Source organism: Eumetopias jubatus, unplaced genomic scaffold (genome assembly GCF_037043125.1).
Source record: "Eumetopias jubatus isolate StellerSeaLion01/CBP00866 unplaced genomic scaffold, mEumJub1_p1.0 scaffold_6, whole genome shotgun sequence".
NCBI classification, from domain to species: Eukaryota; Metazoa; Chordata; class Mammalia; order Carnivora; family Otariidae; genus Eumetopias; species Eumetopias jubatus.
In genome coordinates this window covers 5532240-5550772 of record NW_028274812.1, presented here as the reverse complement: position 1 = coordinate 5550772, position 18533 = coordinate 5532240, and the positions used below count along the sequence as shown (strand labels likewise).

At 37.9% G+C, this 18533-nt stretch overlaps 1 protein-coding gene across 5 annotated transcripts in view; it reads left to right on the top strand.

Moving 5' to 3' along the window:
* Positions 1 to 6036, top strand: part of QKI (QKI, KH domain containing RNA binding) — a 156304-nt gene extending 150268 nt beyond the window's left edge. For 4 of the 5 annotated variants that reach the window (XM_028103283.2, XM_028103280.2, XM_028103279.2 and 1 more), the window contains one exon: positions 1 to 6036. In XM_028103283.2, the coding sequence (XP_027959084.1) occupies positions 1 to 17 (17 nt within the window). In that variant the 3' untranslated portion in view covers positions 18 to 6036. The other variant, XR_003609316.2, reaches the window with a different exon arrangement.
* The last annotated feature ends 12497 nt before the right edge of the window (positions 6037 to 18533 follow it).

Here is an 18533-nt window from a genome sequence, read left to right as displayed (position 1 = left end):
CCGCCACCGGCAACTAACCTATGACCTTCTGACCTCTGAACTCTTCACCCAATGATGACCTGACCATGCCTGCCTGCTGATCAGTTAACTGGTAATCGCCTTTGCTTGCCTGTCGTCAGTGCAGCGAGCTGAGGCACTTTGTCCGTTCGTCTTACCATCTAACCAAACAAAAGACAAAGAAATTGTTGTCCTCCAACTCAGCTTTTGGTTTTTCTTTCTGTTTGGGTGAAAGTGGTTCTAGAACCTGCACTGAATAGTAGTAAAGCAATAAGGCCCAATTCATCCCACAGCACTGATCATCTTTTCATGTCCTACCCTAAGCGAACGGTAAGAAGGCCTCACTTCAGAAGGGGAGACAGATGGCCCTTAACTACTCAGTGACAGAGGCAGTTACTGTGAGAGACTTCTAGGAATCTTCTCATAGCGAGTCACAGCTCTCTGAATGTACCGTGTGATGATGCATCATGCATGAACCTTTGGTCAGGGATGTCATTGGTGAAGTGATTTCAAAAAGTATTCAAAATTTGATATGCTGTTTAGTCACTACAGTGCCCTCAAAGGGCAGAAGTTGCAGCCTTTTTTATATTGCCTGCCAAAATTTGAAGTATTAGAAGTGTGCCATGAGAGAAAAAACAAGGAATTTTGAGAAGTAATGCAAAGAACAAAACTGCAACACTATTTTTAAAAAGATAAATATCTGAGTTAAAATTACTGAACCTTTATTTTACAACCTGCTTTAAAAAGTATACGAGAACAAGGTACATGCATTATGTGTCACATTACTGGGCAAACTGTTCAAATATTTTTTTTAAAACCTCCCTGTATAGAAAAAAAAAATCATTAAGGATGTAAAAGCCATGCTTGCCTATTTGCTGTATACATGTAATGAAATTGTAGATAAAGTGTAGTGCATTGAAACAAATGAACAAAAAGTAGATACTTTTACTATACAAGGGTGCTGGTGCAGAAAAAAAATATATATATTTTTGGAAATGTAGCATTTTATACTTTCAAGTGTTATAAAAAAAAAAAGAAAAAGAACAAAGAAACCCTTTATTTCATTAAATGATTTTTTCTGGTGGTTGTCAAGAAACAAAAGACCAAAAGAGCCTTTTTGTCTTTCTTTTTTATTTTTTAAGTATTGGAATAAGTCTAAAGAAAAGAAAGTGCCTTATTTTCCTTCATGGTCATTTAGTCAAGTGTCTTGTAAGATCAGCTCCTCCCTCAGAATACAAGTTAATGCATGTTAACTCAGTCGCCCGCCCAGTATGTGAAAGAAGATTTGAGGGGAGACAAATGAGTTGATGGTTTGAATTACATGATTTTTGCCACGTTACCTTGATAGAAATTTGCCAAATCTGATACTGTGAAAAAATTTGATAACTTTTCTAATGTCTGACAAGTAAGTTTTAAAACATCATTCTTTTAAAATCATAATTGAGTGCTTTTGGTTATTGTGATATTTAACAGTGGCCCACAAGGTTCTGAGATAAAAATTATGTGTGATCTGAACATCAGTTTACAGACAAAAGTAGAACTTTATTTTATTCAGAAAAGGAGGGGTGTGTTGGATTTTTTCTTACTAAATTGGAGATAATACCATTCTTAGCAAACTTTTTCAGAAAAATGAATCTCTATGATTTTCACTCTGGATAACAGTATTTTTTAATGGCCCAAATCTAATCAGACTTCTTTCTACCGTACCAGATCACTTGGGTAGTCCATATCTTTGGTGGTTTAAGTAACCTAAGAGGCCCCCACCCCCCACACACCTTTTTTTTTAAACTTCAAAAAAAATAAGAACTGGCATCATTGTGCATGTAAATGCTCAACTACCTGTGAGTTTAAGCTTCCAGTTTCTCATGAAATTCAGTTTTGTAGTTGAAGCGATTTGTGCACAGAGCCGACTACATCTAAACACTTAAATAATCCTTAACTGCTCAGTACGGATGTGGCAAATATCAAGTGGCAGTGGATCCCCAGCTCATCAACTCATTCCCTCTTGCATACCTTCACGGCTTCACAGTCAAAGGTCAGCAGTAAGCTCAGTAAGCACCTTCGTGGTGACCTCCTCCATCATCTTGTCTCACTTGGAAACCGTTTTCAGTTTATTTACTATGCAATAGACATTCATTGTTTTGTATTCAGCTAGCGTTGGTTTAATGTGCCACTGCTTTGTCTTTCTGTTACATATACAGTTGTTTTGATTTATTTACAATATATGCTGTGCCATTTTGATTTTTATTTTGTTTGGTTGGTTGAATAAATTTGCGACACTCAAACACTTGAGGTGATAGTAGTTTAAAAACAATACCAGTATTTGATCCAGTTTCATCTCAACTACGTTATACCTGGACATTTTAGATGTTTATCAAAGGTCTTTTATGGGGAAGAAAGTAAATATGAAATAAATGTGTGACATTTATGAGTAATGTTGGCTCTGAACAAACTTTTGAAAACTTAGTTGATAAAATTTTGGATCAACTGAAAAAAAAGCATGACTTTTGAAATCTCTGAATGCCTTGGTTCTCAGTATTATCATTCTTTATTGAATTTGTTTCTTATTAAAATATGTAGTTTTTAAGACTTCTTTTCTGACAGTATTATGTAATTTTTTAGTGTGGGTAGATGGGAGTGTCGCTTGTATGTTACCGTACAGCTGACATGTATTTTTGTCAATTCTTTATTATCTTAGTAGTTTCATGCTATGTATGTATCATAACCAACCTATTGCCTATGAGAAACATGTAAGATAATGTATTTACAGCCATTGTTACAAGTTTATAATGTATTTTTCTATCTTGTTTTATATGTATGTTATATAACATTCAAAAAGAATTTTTTTCTTGATTGAGAAAAGGATAAAAAATGCAGAATCCACAATTTTGATAACTGAAAATTGCCAATTGTTTTGCAGTACTTTATTATATTGGGTGTCTTGTCTTTCTTGGGCTTTTAGTTAGCTAATGAATGAATACATTAGACACTTTTGGGTTTTAGTTGGGATTTTACATAGCTTGCATTTTAATTCTTTGGTTCTTTGCTGTTTCTATTAACCCATAGCATTATTTTAATAAATGTTATAATACCAACCTACTAACTCTGGACTATGTCTGTTTATTAACCTTTTCGTGTTTAATTAAAATAAACAAATAAAGACAAAAGAATGTAAAGTCTTGAGTTACTGGACTAACCCTGAAGAACGTGACCACAGATAACATAGCGTGACTTGTTTTTATGTTGTTTGTCAGCTGACAATTGCGCACACTACTGTTAAGATGGCTTTGGTTATTCTGGCCTTTTACCTTGGGGGGTAGGTGCCAGTAGAGATGGGAACAAAGTAGCATCGGTTTGAGGCATTCTTCTCGTCTTGCCACTTGCCTTTCAGCCTCTTGCATTACTAATTCCACACTTTTCTTATTTTTCCTTCTCCAAAATAATCACTGTCTGCTCACAGCGTAAGGAGTAAAGAGATTCGTTGTGATGATATACCCCAAAAAACCAGTTTGATTCTTTGTTGAACCATTTCTTTTAATTTCTGTTAAGTAGGTAATTTTATGGTCACATTATAAAGCAAAGAATCTGATGAGGCTTTGTCTTTATTCACATTTGTGTTTTAATTAGACATTTTTCCTTTATAAAGTGTTGAACTGTTTCAGCCATTGTTCCTTTTGGGGTGAGGGGGGGGCTCAACCAGGTAAAGCCAAAGGTAGAGTGGCTCTGTTTCTCAGAACAGTCCAAAGTAAGCCATTAATAATGACAGTGCACCCCGCCTCTCTCCTCTTGTAACCCCTAGGGAGAGATGAGACAGCATCCTTGAGTTTTCCTGAGGTGTTCTTTCTCTCTCACCCTCTTCCAAAATACAGCCAGAATACTCCATTAATACAAGAAATTTAGGGGAGAATGACAGTGGCATTTGAGAAGTTACATCTCATTCATTTCTTGCATGCAAATCAATTTAAGATTTATTAAATATCTTCATGCTTTTCTTGGCTGCAACTTAGGTAAATTGACCTCCACATATGAATTTTAACTCTTGAGGTACATTTTTATTTCACAGATACTGGTAATTTCCTTTTCTGTGAAATAGTTCTCCTGGATAATAAATTCTCAGGATGAATTTTTATGTTTGTAAATAATGGACTCATTTTTGTAAATTACACTTTTATTTATTTTAAAGTTCTAAAACTTGGGGCTGAAAGCTACATGTTATAAAAGACATAACTATACCAATATGCTATTCACCAATCAGACTGTCAAAGTACTCCCATATTTATATATTCCCATAGAATACCTACATAAGTGAATTACATACAATAGTGATAGCTAATTTAATCATCATAGAGATAGTTGTTTGGCTCAAATAATAGTTGTTTATTTGATGGGGGGGGTCATGTATTTCTGTTAGGTAGACAGCTTTAATATGCTACTATCTGTAAACATTCTCATTGCCGTACAGTTCATATATTATTCTGTAAAAATTTGAAGATACTAGTCAAGCTGCTAATCTATAAGTCATCACAGTACCGTGTCACATAAATTGATGAATTTCTATGCAACTCACTACACATTCTCTGAAGCCTCTGAATACAGTCTCATCTCATTTTCAGTTAATGGTACTTCATGTATAAGTATGTCATATTGTCACCTTTTATGTTGGAAAAGTTGGAAAAGACTAAAAGGTGGAAAAAGTACAAATCCCATTTTAATAAAAGTTGTAATAGTATTAAAAAGGAAACTACCAGATTCTTAGAATGATAAAATGCTAAGTCTATTGTTTTATACTATCATTTGACAAAACAATTGAAAGTTAAGCTTTCAGTCGAGAAATTTGTAACATTAATGTACTTAGTAGTTAAGCATGTATTTCTTGGGCAAAGTGTCAGGACGAACATAGCATGAAAGCAGATACACACACTCTAGTGCAGCCACCTGCGCACACATCGTAGATTCCGCCCGGAGCCGCAGAAGCACCCTGTTCACAAAGGCAAGACGTGTACGTTCATACGCAAAAGTGGTGGTTAAGGTTTTCTAAAAAAAAAATTAAAAATACTAGATAAATAGGATCTAAATTTTCTAGTGCAGTGAAAGCAGACAATAGGTTTAAATGAAATTGCTTGTTACCAAATCAAGAATCTTCTTTACCATTGAAGCCTAACACTTTTATATGTCCTATATGACAGTTCAGGGTTTCTCCAGTTTTTTGTTGTTTTTCATTTGCTTGTTTGGGATAAAATGTCTGTCTGTATTCCTTTGTAACAATTAGCTATTTTAGATTTCTAGCAACTGATTTTTAGTAGAATGAAATGTAATGCTAAATTATAATAGCAAAAATGACTCAGAAAACTTTCTCGGCTCACAAACTTTTTAGAAGTGCCCAAGGTAGTTTTTTAACATTGTCACAAATCCCTTAATATCTTTATCTAAAATAGAAAAAAATCTTACATTTTATAGGCAACACTTTTAGAAATACTCATATGGTACACATGTAATTTTGTCTGGTTTCTTTTCATAAAAAATGAATTTGAAATGCCTTTGTTACAAAGAGACTTAAAATTCTATGCATACCTGGTACTCAATGCTGAATCAAACTGGTTCACCTAAGCATAGTGCTCTCCTGTCTGTGTTTCTGCTGCACTAATTGCCAGGGGCGGGAGAGAAGGAGGAAGAATTAATTCAGATTAGAAGTGGATGGTAGGTGCAGCAAATAGCAACACAATGTTGATTTTGCATTGCTTATGATTTTGCTCTCCTTTCTTGGCAAAAGACATCACCTTGTGGAAAAAGCTCAGCTCCCAGGGTAAAAAACGATATATATATAATATATATATATAATTTTCAATGCTCTTATTGAGAAGTTTTGATTACCAAATACATCTTTATGGTTTATACTGTAGTGGTGTGTATAAGACATTTAGAACTTTACTTGTGGAAATTGTATATATAGAGAAAAGTTTGCATAGGTCTCAAATCACATGTGAATGGAGAACCACGTATGACTGTACATGAAGTGCAATAAACCAACTGGAAAACGTGCATATGTTTCATCCTCTCAAGCCAACTGCAGCTGAAAGTGCTGCTTATGCTCCCTACCACCGCCCCCCCCCCCCCCCCCCGCCCCAGAAACATCAGAATAATGCACATTTTCCTTTTTAGTTTTTGGTGCTTTTGACACAATTTAAAAGAAAAGATAGTCTGACATTATGGAGCTCTATCACTTAACTGGAAGGTGATTATACTATTTGCCTTGATTTCAGTGATGAAAAGGAAATCAATAAACATTTTTATAGTGTCCTCAACTGGATGTACATACAAAAAACAAGTTGCCATTTCTAATTGAGAAACAGGTACAATTTGTAGAGAAAGAAAGGAATGCTGCCAAATCCCGGTCTTGTCAGTCCGATGAAAAGGACTAGTCTCGTCAATTTCTTGAACAAAGCAGAACTGATAAAAAGATTGTTTCCAGTAGTTTAAAACCTGTTCTCTTAAAATTTCATCTTGACACCCAAGTTTTACGACTCCCCTGTACCTGCAGTTTCCCAGTTCTTGTCCGTATGATCTCCAAATTTCTTCTTTCTGATCACAAGACCCTCTTTGGCTTTGGCAGTATTCTTTTCACACACTTCTAAAAGTAGCTGGCAAAGGTAAGATCCAGAGCATGAGATGTGTGTGCTAGCAGCCCACAAAGGGATTTTGATCTGGCCCATACAGTGTTGCTGTTTGAACTGCCTTCCATCATTTAAAGTGTAAAGATTAGACTTAAAAATACATGTTTTCACAAGGTCTGCACTTCAAAATACCTAGAATGCTGAAGGCTGCGTTCTCAGGTGGTAGCCATCAAGCTGAAAATGAGTAATTTTGATGCTCCCTTGAAACCATGCACTCCCCAGTTTGTCATCACCCCCCCCAACACACACACGCACACACCACACACACTCCTTACTGCCCTTGGTTTCACAACTAACTGTTGATTTCCTTCATCCTATCTTGCTTTAATTTTTACCCTCATCTCCCTGGCTCCTGTGGGTATCTAAGCTTGCCTCACCAGATCCAGAAAATAATTCTGACTTCAAGCATCAAACTAGCTTTTCAAAAGGTATAATTTGTAAAGCAGGTTTTAATGTTTTTTTTCTTCCTGGAAAAGTCGGATGAATATGTTTCTAAATAAGGAATTATTAGTCTATCATTCATGTTATATTAATATTAGGGAGGAATATTTCTATTGAGTGAGTGAAGGGAGTAGATGACATTTGGGTTTCCTTCCTAATGTAAGTTTTCATAATTATCAGCTACCTCTTTAAAGTAACTCTCTGTGGTCTTGTTAGAAGACAGTTAAACTAATGGAACATTTAACAATTATGTTAAAAATACTCCACAGCTAAAAGAAAATATTAGTGATAGTTTGTGATTACACTTTTCCTGAAGATGTATATTAAAATTAGGTTTTTCCAGGTAATGCTATTTTGTGAAGTATATAGAGTGCACACCATCATAAAAGTGCTTATTTGTACATATGTGCTACACAACAGTTCAGTTTCAGAGAGCATCTCAAAATTAGGATGAAATTGTAACTATTCTGTTTGTTTTTTTTTTTTAATGTATGCTCCTGTTATGTAACTGGATATTACTTATTCTCTGGTTACTTAACTGGATACTAAGGAAAGTCATGGGAAAGAATGGTTAAGATCAAATACTAAGAGAAGAAAATATTTGCAGTTGAATCCACGAGTATTTTCTTGCAGAACTGTTGGAGTTGATACTAAAAATTTCATGATCATTCATTTACTTAGAACTTCTATCAAGGTTGGGAATGAATAAAATAACATGGTTATGCTTGAAACCTGAATTTTGAAAGCTGCTCTTAATCACAGTGTTTTAAATTTTGTCTTATAAAATTAAAACAGTTAAGTAGTGTAAATGGAAGGTTGCCTTGAATACATTCTAATTAAATGATTTGTGTTAATGAGTGTTGCTTTTGCCCATTGTTTTCTCAGTGAGGTAAAAAACACTGAAAAATTGTTCAAAGCTAAAACTTAAGATTTCTAGTTGGTGGGAAAACTTCAAACTTGAAGTTAGTGGGTGGAGTTCGTATGAAGACAGCTACCTAAAACTCTGAAGTCTAAATTGGAATGTTGGAAGAAAACCAAACTCACAAATCGAACCTACAGATGCCCCACCCTAAACCGCTGTTTAAGCATCAGTTTGCCCCCCGGGGTCGGGGGGGGGGGTGGCGCTGTTAGCAGTAAAGTTGGATTTTAAGTCAAAGGAAAAAATTAAACTGGGAAAGTCCGATTTCACATCTGGAAGTAGTCTGTCATCACTAAATTATCAGTGTCGGTTCTAAAATGAATTAGGTACCTCCCATGGCTCTTGGAGTGCATAATAAAATCAGTCTGGCATGGGGACACAGAAGGAAAAAGGAAAAATGTAGTTTTAAGTTTTTGGTACTCCAAAGGCCACTGCATTTTCATTGAATGTGAGTATTTGACAAAGAGATTTTGTACTATTCAAGAAAAATCACTGATGTGGACTCCACCAAGTGCCTGTATACCATTAAACTAATAAATACCAAAAAGTCCTTTTATATATATCTTGACTCCTTCAAAGAGCCGTTAAACCACATTTTTCCAAACTGCTTCTTACAGTGTACTGAGACAGACTGATTCTCTGTCTCCATCCTTGGCTCCATTCTAGACACTTGCCAGCAAAGAAAAGTTGTTGAATCACAATCAGATAGATTGTATCTGAACTAAAACTAGTAAGAAGTAATTGCCAGGAGGCATAACTTGTTTTATTTACTGGAATACATGGGTGATATTTTAATCTGTAGAACTCCACATCCAGGCAAATGCACAGTCAACTGTAGCCAGCAAGAGTGTGCATTATTACAGGAACTACTGGGAAGCTCATTCTTACCTTACCTCAGTATCCCCTAACTTCAAGGAGCGTGCACTTTCAGGACCCAATCGAACACTGCTAATATAAGGAAAGGAAAAAAACCATGTAAATTTAAATAATTTACAAATCAAAAAATGAAGTTGGTTACTACATGAACTCCCATTTCTTAAGTGTTTGATTTGTCATCCTACCAGACCCAAAGGCGATAACCTCACTCTGCTGTGAGGTCTGTCTTACCCTTTGGAGCTGCTTGCTCTCTTGAGAGTTGGGTAATAGTGTCACCGTGAGCCATCTCAGCAGGTGGTAAGGAATGCCTTCCGATTTTTATGCCCAGTAGGCTCTCTTGCTTCTTTATGGCCTGCATTACTGCCTGTTTTCCCTTATAGAAACTCTTCGTCGGACTGTGGTAATGACATTAAAATACAGAATGCCAGGGGACAGTTGGTGGGCTGTATATTAGAAAAGTTTGTTGTGGGACCAAATCATATAACAGTGGCTTTAAAAATCAAATATTAGATCCAAGACACTAGAAAGTATCCCATCAGGAGTCACGTCTGTCTTGCACTCGGTGTTTACTCATATTGATGAATATCAGCTCTGCAGTCAACTTTTTTGGGTGCTTTACTGGATCAGTTGCATGGTGTTAATCTAGATGCTACGATCAGTATATGATTCAATAAAGTCAGTCACATAAAGTTAACAGAAATAATGCATTTCTCTCTATATCGAAATGCATTAAAACCAAACTTGGGCATAAATTTTGTTATCCAAAGATGGGAAAACCATGTAATAAAACAGATTAATGCTTTAGAGTCAGAAACCAAGAGAAACCCATACATGTTGAATATCCATGTCCTTTCAAAAATGCTCCCCTGATGACCTGTTTGGGAGATTTTGCTGTTGTTATTGTAGTTACTGATAAGTCTCAAATACGTGGTCTGGGTAGATAGCATTATAAGGAATTTTAATGGAAGACATCTTTCATTGTACAAGGAATTTTTATTTTTTAAAGATTTTATTTAGTTGATAGAGCATGAGGGAGAGCACAAGCAGGGGGAGTGGCAGAGGGAGAGGGAGAAGCAGACTCCCCCCCACCCCCCACCCCACCCCCGCCCCAAGCAGGAGCCCGATGTGGGACTCGATCCCAGGACCCTGAGATCATGACCTGAGCCAAAGGCAGCCGCTTAACCGACTGAGCCACTCAGGTGCCCCATTGCACAGGAATTTTTAGAAACAAAATTTAAATTATGTTTTACTGCCACCCTTAAGTTAAATGCTGATCAAACAAAACAGGTCTAAGAAATTTAAAGGTAAAATATTTATGAGAGACCACAAATGAAAAACCATGGAGATAACTGCGTAATGTGTATGCTGTGTGTTAATTTTTTAATTTATGTTTTAGAGCAGTATAAGCTTGCTGTCCCCAGTTGCACTGTGGGCTTATGTTGCCAAAAGCATCCGAGTGTCAAAAAGCTAGGTGTATTGCAAACCAAACGGGAAACATAAACTATTCCTTAGGATTTTATGTGCTTTGTCAAAAGGAATATAAAAACTGCATTCATTGTCAAAGATTTCAATTCCACATCACATTATAACACAGCAAGTTAATTTGGAATATGTGCCTTTACAGAGATAAATTAATAATAAGGGGGAGAAAATGGTTTGCGAGGAGGCCTGGCCCCACCCCCAAGCCCCGTGGCTCAGGTCGGTTCCCCAGAACAGGGCCTCCCAGAGTTTCTCTGCCTATGCCAGTGAATCTAGACAATAGCTAAATGGGTCACTGGGGGCAATTGATGAGGCAGGCGGCTCACGGAGGAGTCATCACCTGAGTGGAGGGCAGTATTTCGGATGCATTTTGTACCAGGGGTGGGGGTCCGGGCAAAGCAAACCAGCTTCTGTGTGGGAAGGTGGCACCAGGAGTGATCGCCCGCTCAAAGGCAAAAGTTCAGAGATTGAATATAACATGATTTGAAAACTAATATTGTTAACTTGTCTACTATGTTTAGAACGAGGCCAATGTCACGTGCTTCACTACTTGAAATTCATAAGAATTTTTGGTAATAGAAAGTGAAGTGAATCTGTTTTTCTGAACAAAACATGAGCTGTTATCTACAGAACCTGACCTTTGGCCTTCCTCGTATCCGGTATATGTGTTCTATTCATAAATCGTTTTAGTCACCTGCTTCTGCGTCAGAGCAGTAGAACATTCTACCAAGAGTTGATCTATGGAGAAATTATTTTACACCACTGTATATGTTCATGAGGAAGTTAGAGAGACCTAAAGACTTAGAAAATTCTCAGTATAATAAAACGAGTTTTATTCTGACCTTGGTTAAGCACGAGCTAGAAATATTTCTAGCACGTGGCTCCCTCCACGAAACAAAAGCACATTAGTGAGACAAACCATACCTATTCTTCCAGACTCGTGCTCTTGGAGGGCTTCCAGCCAACCCAGTCCACAGCTGGTCACTCTTCTAGAGAATCCTGGCAATGCTCTAACGTCCTGCATGCTGACCTCCCCACTGTCATCTCTCCAAACCCACTCTGCCCTCATGCTCTAGACTCCAGTGCTACTTGAATGACTGTTAGTCAAATAGATACGCTCTTCCCCCTGCAAGCTTGAAGCACACTACCTGCTATCTCCTCTGAATACCTCGGCTTCCTACTTTTGCTAACTGGACCTTGTTTATTAGCACTTATGTCAGAAAGTCTTCTTTGAACTGCCAAATGGGTTCCAAGCATCTCCTGGCTCCCAAAAAGCAGAGTGGGAATGTTTATGGCACTTTCCACACTCTGCTGTGTCTGTCTCCAGGCCCACCTCCCCAGCACATCATGATGTCCTTGAGATAGGAACCGTGATTCATTCATCTGATATTGTAGCACCTAGCTTCTAACACTTAAAAGATAATTAATAGATGATTGTCCTAAACCGAATGACAGATTTCTGTTTCTGGTAATACGGCAGACTGGATAGTAAAATATTTGTTGCCACTGAAAACAGCAAAATACGTTGCATAAAATATATTGTCAAAATATTTTAATATTAAACAACATTGATAAGAAATCCTCTGGCTAAAATTTAGATGATGGTATGACTCTAGCAGAGTAACTAGAGTTTTGAGACTGGGTCTTGCTAAGGGGTTATTTGCTAAGCCAAGAAACCGAAGCCTCAAATCTGTCACTGTGGGGCACAGAGTACAGGACTTAAGACCTGGGGCCAACCGAAGGTGGGAATTCCGAGACCCTCACTCTATAGAGCTGGACTCCTTAGTACAAGGGTAGCTGAGAAAGGACTTGGCCACACAACACAAAAAGGACCACAAGGAAAAATGCTGCTTGTAGCCTTGAGTCTGACTGGTAGAGAAAGAAATAAGCTGATCCTGAGAAGTATATCCACAATCTGCCTTCACACCAATTTGTTGCCCGGCTTCAAATCTTCTGGATGGATTAAAAAGCCAAATATTTATTTTAAAGGAGTACCTTATTAGCACCTTCTAGGAACAAACACAAATGCATCCTTTCAGGAAAAATCTCCTTTCATCCCAAGCCTCAGACTTGCCACAAACACAATTCCAAGAAAAGCAAATGCATAAGCAAATAAGGAAATAAGGCAGCATGGTGTGTGTATGGGTATAAATACAGACAGAAATCCAGAAGGAATAGTCACAAAGACTGCAAGTACAAGATGTACAGACACACCACACAATCTCTATGTTTAATACATTTAAGGAAATAAAAGACAAGCTTGAAAATACATGTGGAGAACACAAAACCATAAAGAATAACAAAGCACATAAAATAAGAGACAAATAAAATGCCTATTAGTGAAAATATATAATAATTGTAAGTAAAATTTCAATGCACAGATTTGACAAGAGCTTGGATACAACTGAGGAGACAATTAAGAAAGTATCCAGATGTCGCACGGATAGATAATGTGAATGAGACATTGAAAAATATGAAGGTTGAGCGACTTCCACTAGAGTCAGGGTTCCAGTAGGAAAGAGAGGCGTCAGTAGGCAATGCCAGTAAGTGAAGAGACAGTGGAGGCATTTCCAGAACTCATGAAAAACACCACATCGTAAATTCAATCTCAATGAATAAAAAGAAGTCCTCATCTTGATGAACTAAATATCATATTCAATCAATGAAGATCTATTTCAAGAATAAGTGTGAAAAATATTTTCAGATTAACCAGAAGCAGGAGAGTTTGTCAAAAGGCACATACTAAAGGGGATTCTAAAATATGTATTTCAGTCAGAAGACAAGTGACCCTTAGTGAAATATCTGAACATTTACAATGGAAGTAAAGGTCACGAAAAGTTGTAAATATATGTGGCAATCTAAATAGACCTCGATCACGTGAAATAATATTTTAGGGTTTACCAAAAGCAAGATCAAGTTAAAATGTCCATCAGTAGTATACACATAAGGAAGTGGTGAGTAGAACCATTCAGATGAAGTTAAGTTATCCCAAGGAACAAGCAGCCCTAAAATAGTGACTGAACAGGAGGAAGCTTTATTTTTCTCTTGTACACCCATCCCCATGCAGGTTGGTATGATACTCATTGAATCATGAACACTCAAGGACCCAGGGTAATGTTTCTATCTTGACACTTCTTTCCAATTCATAATGGCCGAGGGAAAACGAGAGAATCACTCACTGGTTTTCAAACACATCTGACCTCCTTCATCTCTGGCTGGCACAGCCCACAGCCACATCCACATTCATGGCATGGGGGTGGGGAGGTGGGGAAGGCCAACCTACCATAAGACTAGCAGGAAGAGTAGTGACGGTTTGTGATCAGCTCTAGTGACAAAGTCTTGTGTCTGTGGGCAACAGGATAACAGGATTTCTTTAGAGAAGTTTGTGTTTGTTTCTGCAAAGGTGACAGGACACAATGAGGGAACCACCAATAGAACAGTTACAAAGCATATAAGTCCCATTCTTGAAGAGGGGAAAAACAGGGTGAGAAAAATAATCAGTCCACATAAGATTAAAAAAAAAGAAAGAGGAAAATAAGAAAAGTTAGGAGAAATAAAAAGCTCAAAGTAAGGTAGTAGGTATAAACAAAGTTATCAGTTATAGTAAATGTAAATGAACTAAAAGCTCCCATTAAAACACAAAAGATTATTATACTGGATTAAAAAAAATCTAGCTGTATGTTGTTTAAAATACAAAAGACAAAGGGCACCCGGGTGGCTCAGTCGGTTAAGCGTCTGACTTTTGATTTTGGCTCAGGTGGTGATCTCAGGGTCGTGAGACTGAGCCCCGTTTGTAGTGCTCCACACTCAGCGGGGAGTCTGGCTGAGATTCTCTCTTTCTCTCCCTCTTCCCCTCCCCCCTCCTCATGTGGACACGCACGCATACACGCTCTCTCTCTCTCTCTCTAAGTAAATAAAATCTTTTAAAAAATAAGAAGAAATAGAAAAGACAGAGTTTGAAAGTGAGAAGATGGGGGAAAAAACATACCAGCACAATTCTAAGCAAAAGAAAGCAGGTGTTTCTATATTAATAGACTTAAGACAAAAAGATGTATTAGAGATAATGATAAAGGTTTGTCAAGAATTAATAATTTAAAAATTTGATGCAGACACATAAAATAAAAAAGTTACCAGGCCTAGGAGAATTGAGCCAAGCCACATTTAGACTGAGAGATTTTAATGTCATTTTCTCATGAACCAATAAAACAGGTATACAAAAAGCAAGTGAAGATATGGAAAACAGGTAGAATATTTGAACAATATGATTAAAAATACTGACCCAGTGCATCTACTTAGAACACTGTATCCAACAACTGCTGAATACAAATTATTAGCTGTTTACTGTGTCAAAGGGAGTCTTCAAAAGTATGGAAATGTCCATGTTGTCTTTCCACAGTAAAATTACACTAGAAATCAATAACAAAAATATAACCAGAAATCTCCTGTGTGTTTGGAAATTAAGACACACACAAGAGAGGCTGCCATGGGTCACATAAGGAATAATGATGACAATCAGAATAATGATAAAATTGCAATAGAGAACATTATGAACTGAATGACAGGAACAGTACTGTATTTCAGAATGTGTATGATATGACTAAAGCTCAGAATGGAGGGAAACATACAGCCTTGGATGCTGAAGCTACAAATGAAGAAAGGCCAAATGACTGAGCCTGGTTTTGTAGGGAGGGGGAAGGGGGCAGCCATATTCTTTGTGTTCCTCCTCCTCCTGAAACCATGCAGGGCAACAAGGAAAATGTTTGCAAACACTTCAAGTGTATACATTTCAGTAAAACTGTAAAGTAGAGGAAGTCTGCAAATTCCAAAACATCAGTAAGTTCTGGGGAAGAAACACTAGAAATCACTGTGATCAATCCAGGTGGCCACTATGATCTGGGTGTTCCCAGGAGGCCAGGGAAACTGCACAGATATTCATCCCAGGAGTAAAAGGCTCCCACCTAGATGGAGATTCCATGTGCAGGTATGAAAATGGGCAGGTCAAGGCATGAGTCACAGGGGAGGGGGAAGAAAGAGGTATGGAATGGAAACAGAGAACAAAGGTCTCCAGATTAAGGAAATTGCTTGTCATTCCAGCAGCACATGAAGTAGCCCCTTATGTGGGAAGCTAAGGGAAGTGGCCCGTTAGCTGAGCTGAGTCCTCCTGTTAAGAGCTTGTCCAGTAAAATCCAGCTCAAACGAATGTGGATCATGAAAGTAAAGCATCTGCATCCGTAGAAAGATACCATGAGAAAAAAGAGAAATTAAGTCTTCGCAGCAGAGGAAAAAAATAATCAACAGCAAAAAAGCAAAGAATTCACAAAGCAAAGGATACTTGGTATACAATATTCCAAAATGCATCTTAACAGAAAAATAGCCCTCTAAGGCAACTGAAACTCTGGAAAGACATCATACAAAGTCATTTTTAAAAATTCAGAGATAACTGGAACTCAGGGAAATTTTTGAGAACATTGCAAAATCATTTCATATGGTAAAGTACCCAAGGGAGAACAGGTATCATGGAAACAAGGATAAATGATGGAGCTCATAGAAATGAGAAAAGAAAATGGGGCAAAATAGATTAACGGGATTAGATAAAAAGGATAGATTCATTACTATCAAAAGAGGTCCAACATTTGTATAACTGCTACGTCCCAAGAAAATAGAGCAGATATTTTAAAAACTCTAACTCGAGAATATTCCTCTAAATTTTCTTTTAGTTGGGTAAAATGACTGCAATGTTATATGGAAGAGATAAATTCCTTGAGAATATTCAAGACAAAGGTGAAGAGCGATGGAGGACTTGACCCACCAGCTAGCAGAATTAGAAAACCATGGTGCTCACATCCCTTTGGGAACTGCCATGGGTCAGTGGAAGGGATGGTGTATCCAGACACAGATCTCACATATGTGCAGATTTAATATATGACAAAGTAGCATTTCAATTCAGAGTCATTTAATAGATGGCAAGGTAGCATTTCAATCCATACCCTGTTCTTGCACAGCCAGCCCTCTATTTGTAAGAAAATATAAATAAATAGAATATATAAGATTCTTATTCTGCACCATAGAAAACCAAATTTGGGTAAATTAAATGCTATACCTAAAAAATAAAAAAGAACAATAAGACACTTCAAGAAAAATAAATGACAATATTCACAATCCAGGGGTGAGAGAAATAGTGTTATCTGGCAACCTTGAAAAAATAAAATAACAATGGGTAGACTCATGTGAATATGTACAAATTAGAAAGTTTTGTATGGGAAAAGAAAAATGAAGAACACTTAAGAATGAACAAAAACATAGGCATTGCTGGGGTTTAATCTTTATTAAGCAGAGACTTCTTACTAATTTTCAGGAAGGGTGCAAATAACCCAATAAAAAAACGGGCAAGAGATTTAGAGAGGCAATTCACAAAGAAGCAAATCCAAAGGGAAAAATTCTGAGAACATGACCAAATACAAAATAAAGTCTCAGTGAGGTGACAGCCCTGTGTGAGGGCATTTCTCAGTTTTCAAAGAGTTGGCCATTAAACAAGAAAAACAAAAAAAAAAAACAAAAAAACCCCCAAACTGCTGGTGTGGAGATAAGCGCAGAGGCACTTTCATGCATTGCTTGTGGGAATGGGAAAATTCACAATTGTTTTGAAAAACAAATTGGCAATACTTGCTAAAATGAAAACATATAAACCCTTTAATTCTGTGGTTCCATTAATGAGAGTCCATCCCACTGAAATAAAAGGATCGGTTTATGGGAGTACTTGTATGAGGTCACTTACTGCAGCATTGTTTATAGTAGCAAGACCAAGTGAAGACCCAGAATTTGGGAAATGATTGAATAATTCTAATACAATCACTTGGAATATCATGCAGATGTTACACAAAGAGTGAGTTAGAATTATAACAGGTGAATTGGAGGGATTTCTTACAAGGTATTGTTAAGTATCAAAAGCAAGATTCAGAAAACACTCTATAACATGATCTCCACTTGATAAACAATAAGCAAGCCCTTCACTATTTATGTATTGGTATGTGCCTGTCATAAATAGATGTGAATATGATTATATGAGCGTTGAGAAAAAATGTTTAAAGATCTATAATATTATGATGGAAGCCCACTTCTACTTCCCAAAGAGCAGGCGATAGGACTGACGTTGCTCATTGAGCACAACCTTTCTCAATGGCTTCCCTCTAGGGGCGGGGAAAAAAAGGAGGGCTCTACTCCTGTAGAAAAGCTGATTATACAGAGGGAAGGCTGCACCTTTCCACCAGAGCCTGTGATTTTAGTTAAGCTCGAGTCTCCCACCATTAAGTCGAGAGAAGAACATGTGTTGAGCCAGGAAGGGAAGAATACAGAATTGCAACAAGCTTACGAACTACATCTAGGAAAACGTTTTCGGTGGAATTAGCATACGGAAGAGGCTAAAAGTGAACCTACCAGATACGAAGGTTCTGAGGGAATTAGATTGCCAAAAGGAATCATCTCAGCCTGAGATGAGCTGGGTGTGAAGTGACCTGTGAGAACCCGAGCCTAAGGCAGACTGGGCGTGCCCAACCCGCGCCAGTGGATGTGAGCTCTGCAGCTGCCGCAAGACCGCTTTCCCATGTGGTGATCATGTGGTGGTAATGGACAAGGCTTCCCAGAGGCCGAGCCAGGAGCCGGAGGGAACACTGGTCCAGGGACTTCCTCCCAGAGAGCAGAACTGAGGTCTGAACCAGAAACCTCTTCCTTTGCTGTGGAAGTTGCTTTGCAGTCCCAGTCCAGCATGGCCCATCATGGCCTAGGACAGGTGACAGCCACAGTTTCCCTTTCCTCCTTTTCTGAAGGAGACTTTCTACTGGGCTTATCCTGTGTCTGCTCTAGCATTATCTGTTGGGTGTGTGTGTAGGAGGCTTGATCATTATCTTGTCATTTCCAGAGCATCAGACCCGATGGAGAGAACTCCGCACTGCCCATGGATTCCTAGGGCATGCTAGCTGAGTGACTTTGGGCTGTCTTCTTGGGGGAGGGTGGTCGGGGCTGCCAACAGCAGACAAGGGGAATGTACACATAACTCGTGGCTGGGACGTGGAGGCCCAGGTGGGGACTGCCTTTTATAGCCTTGCCTTGTTCCCCTGAGCACCCCCAGCAGCTGGATGTGTTTACTCAACTAG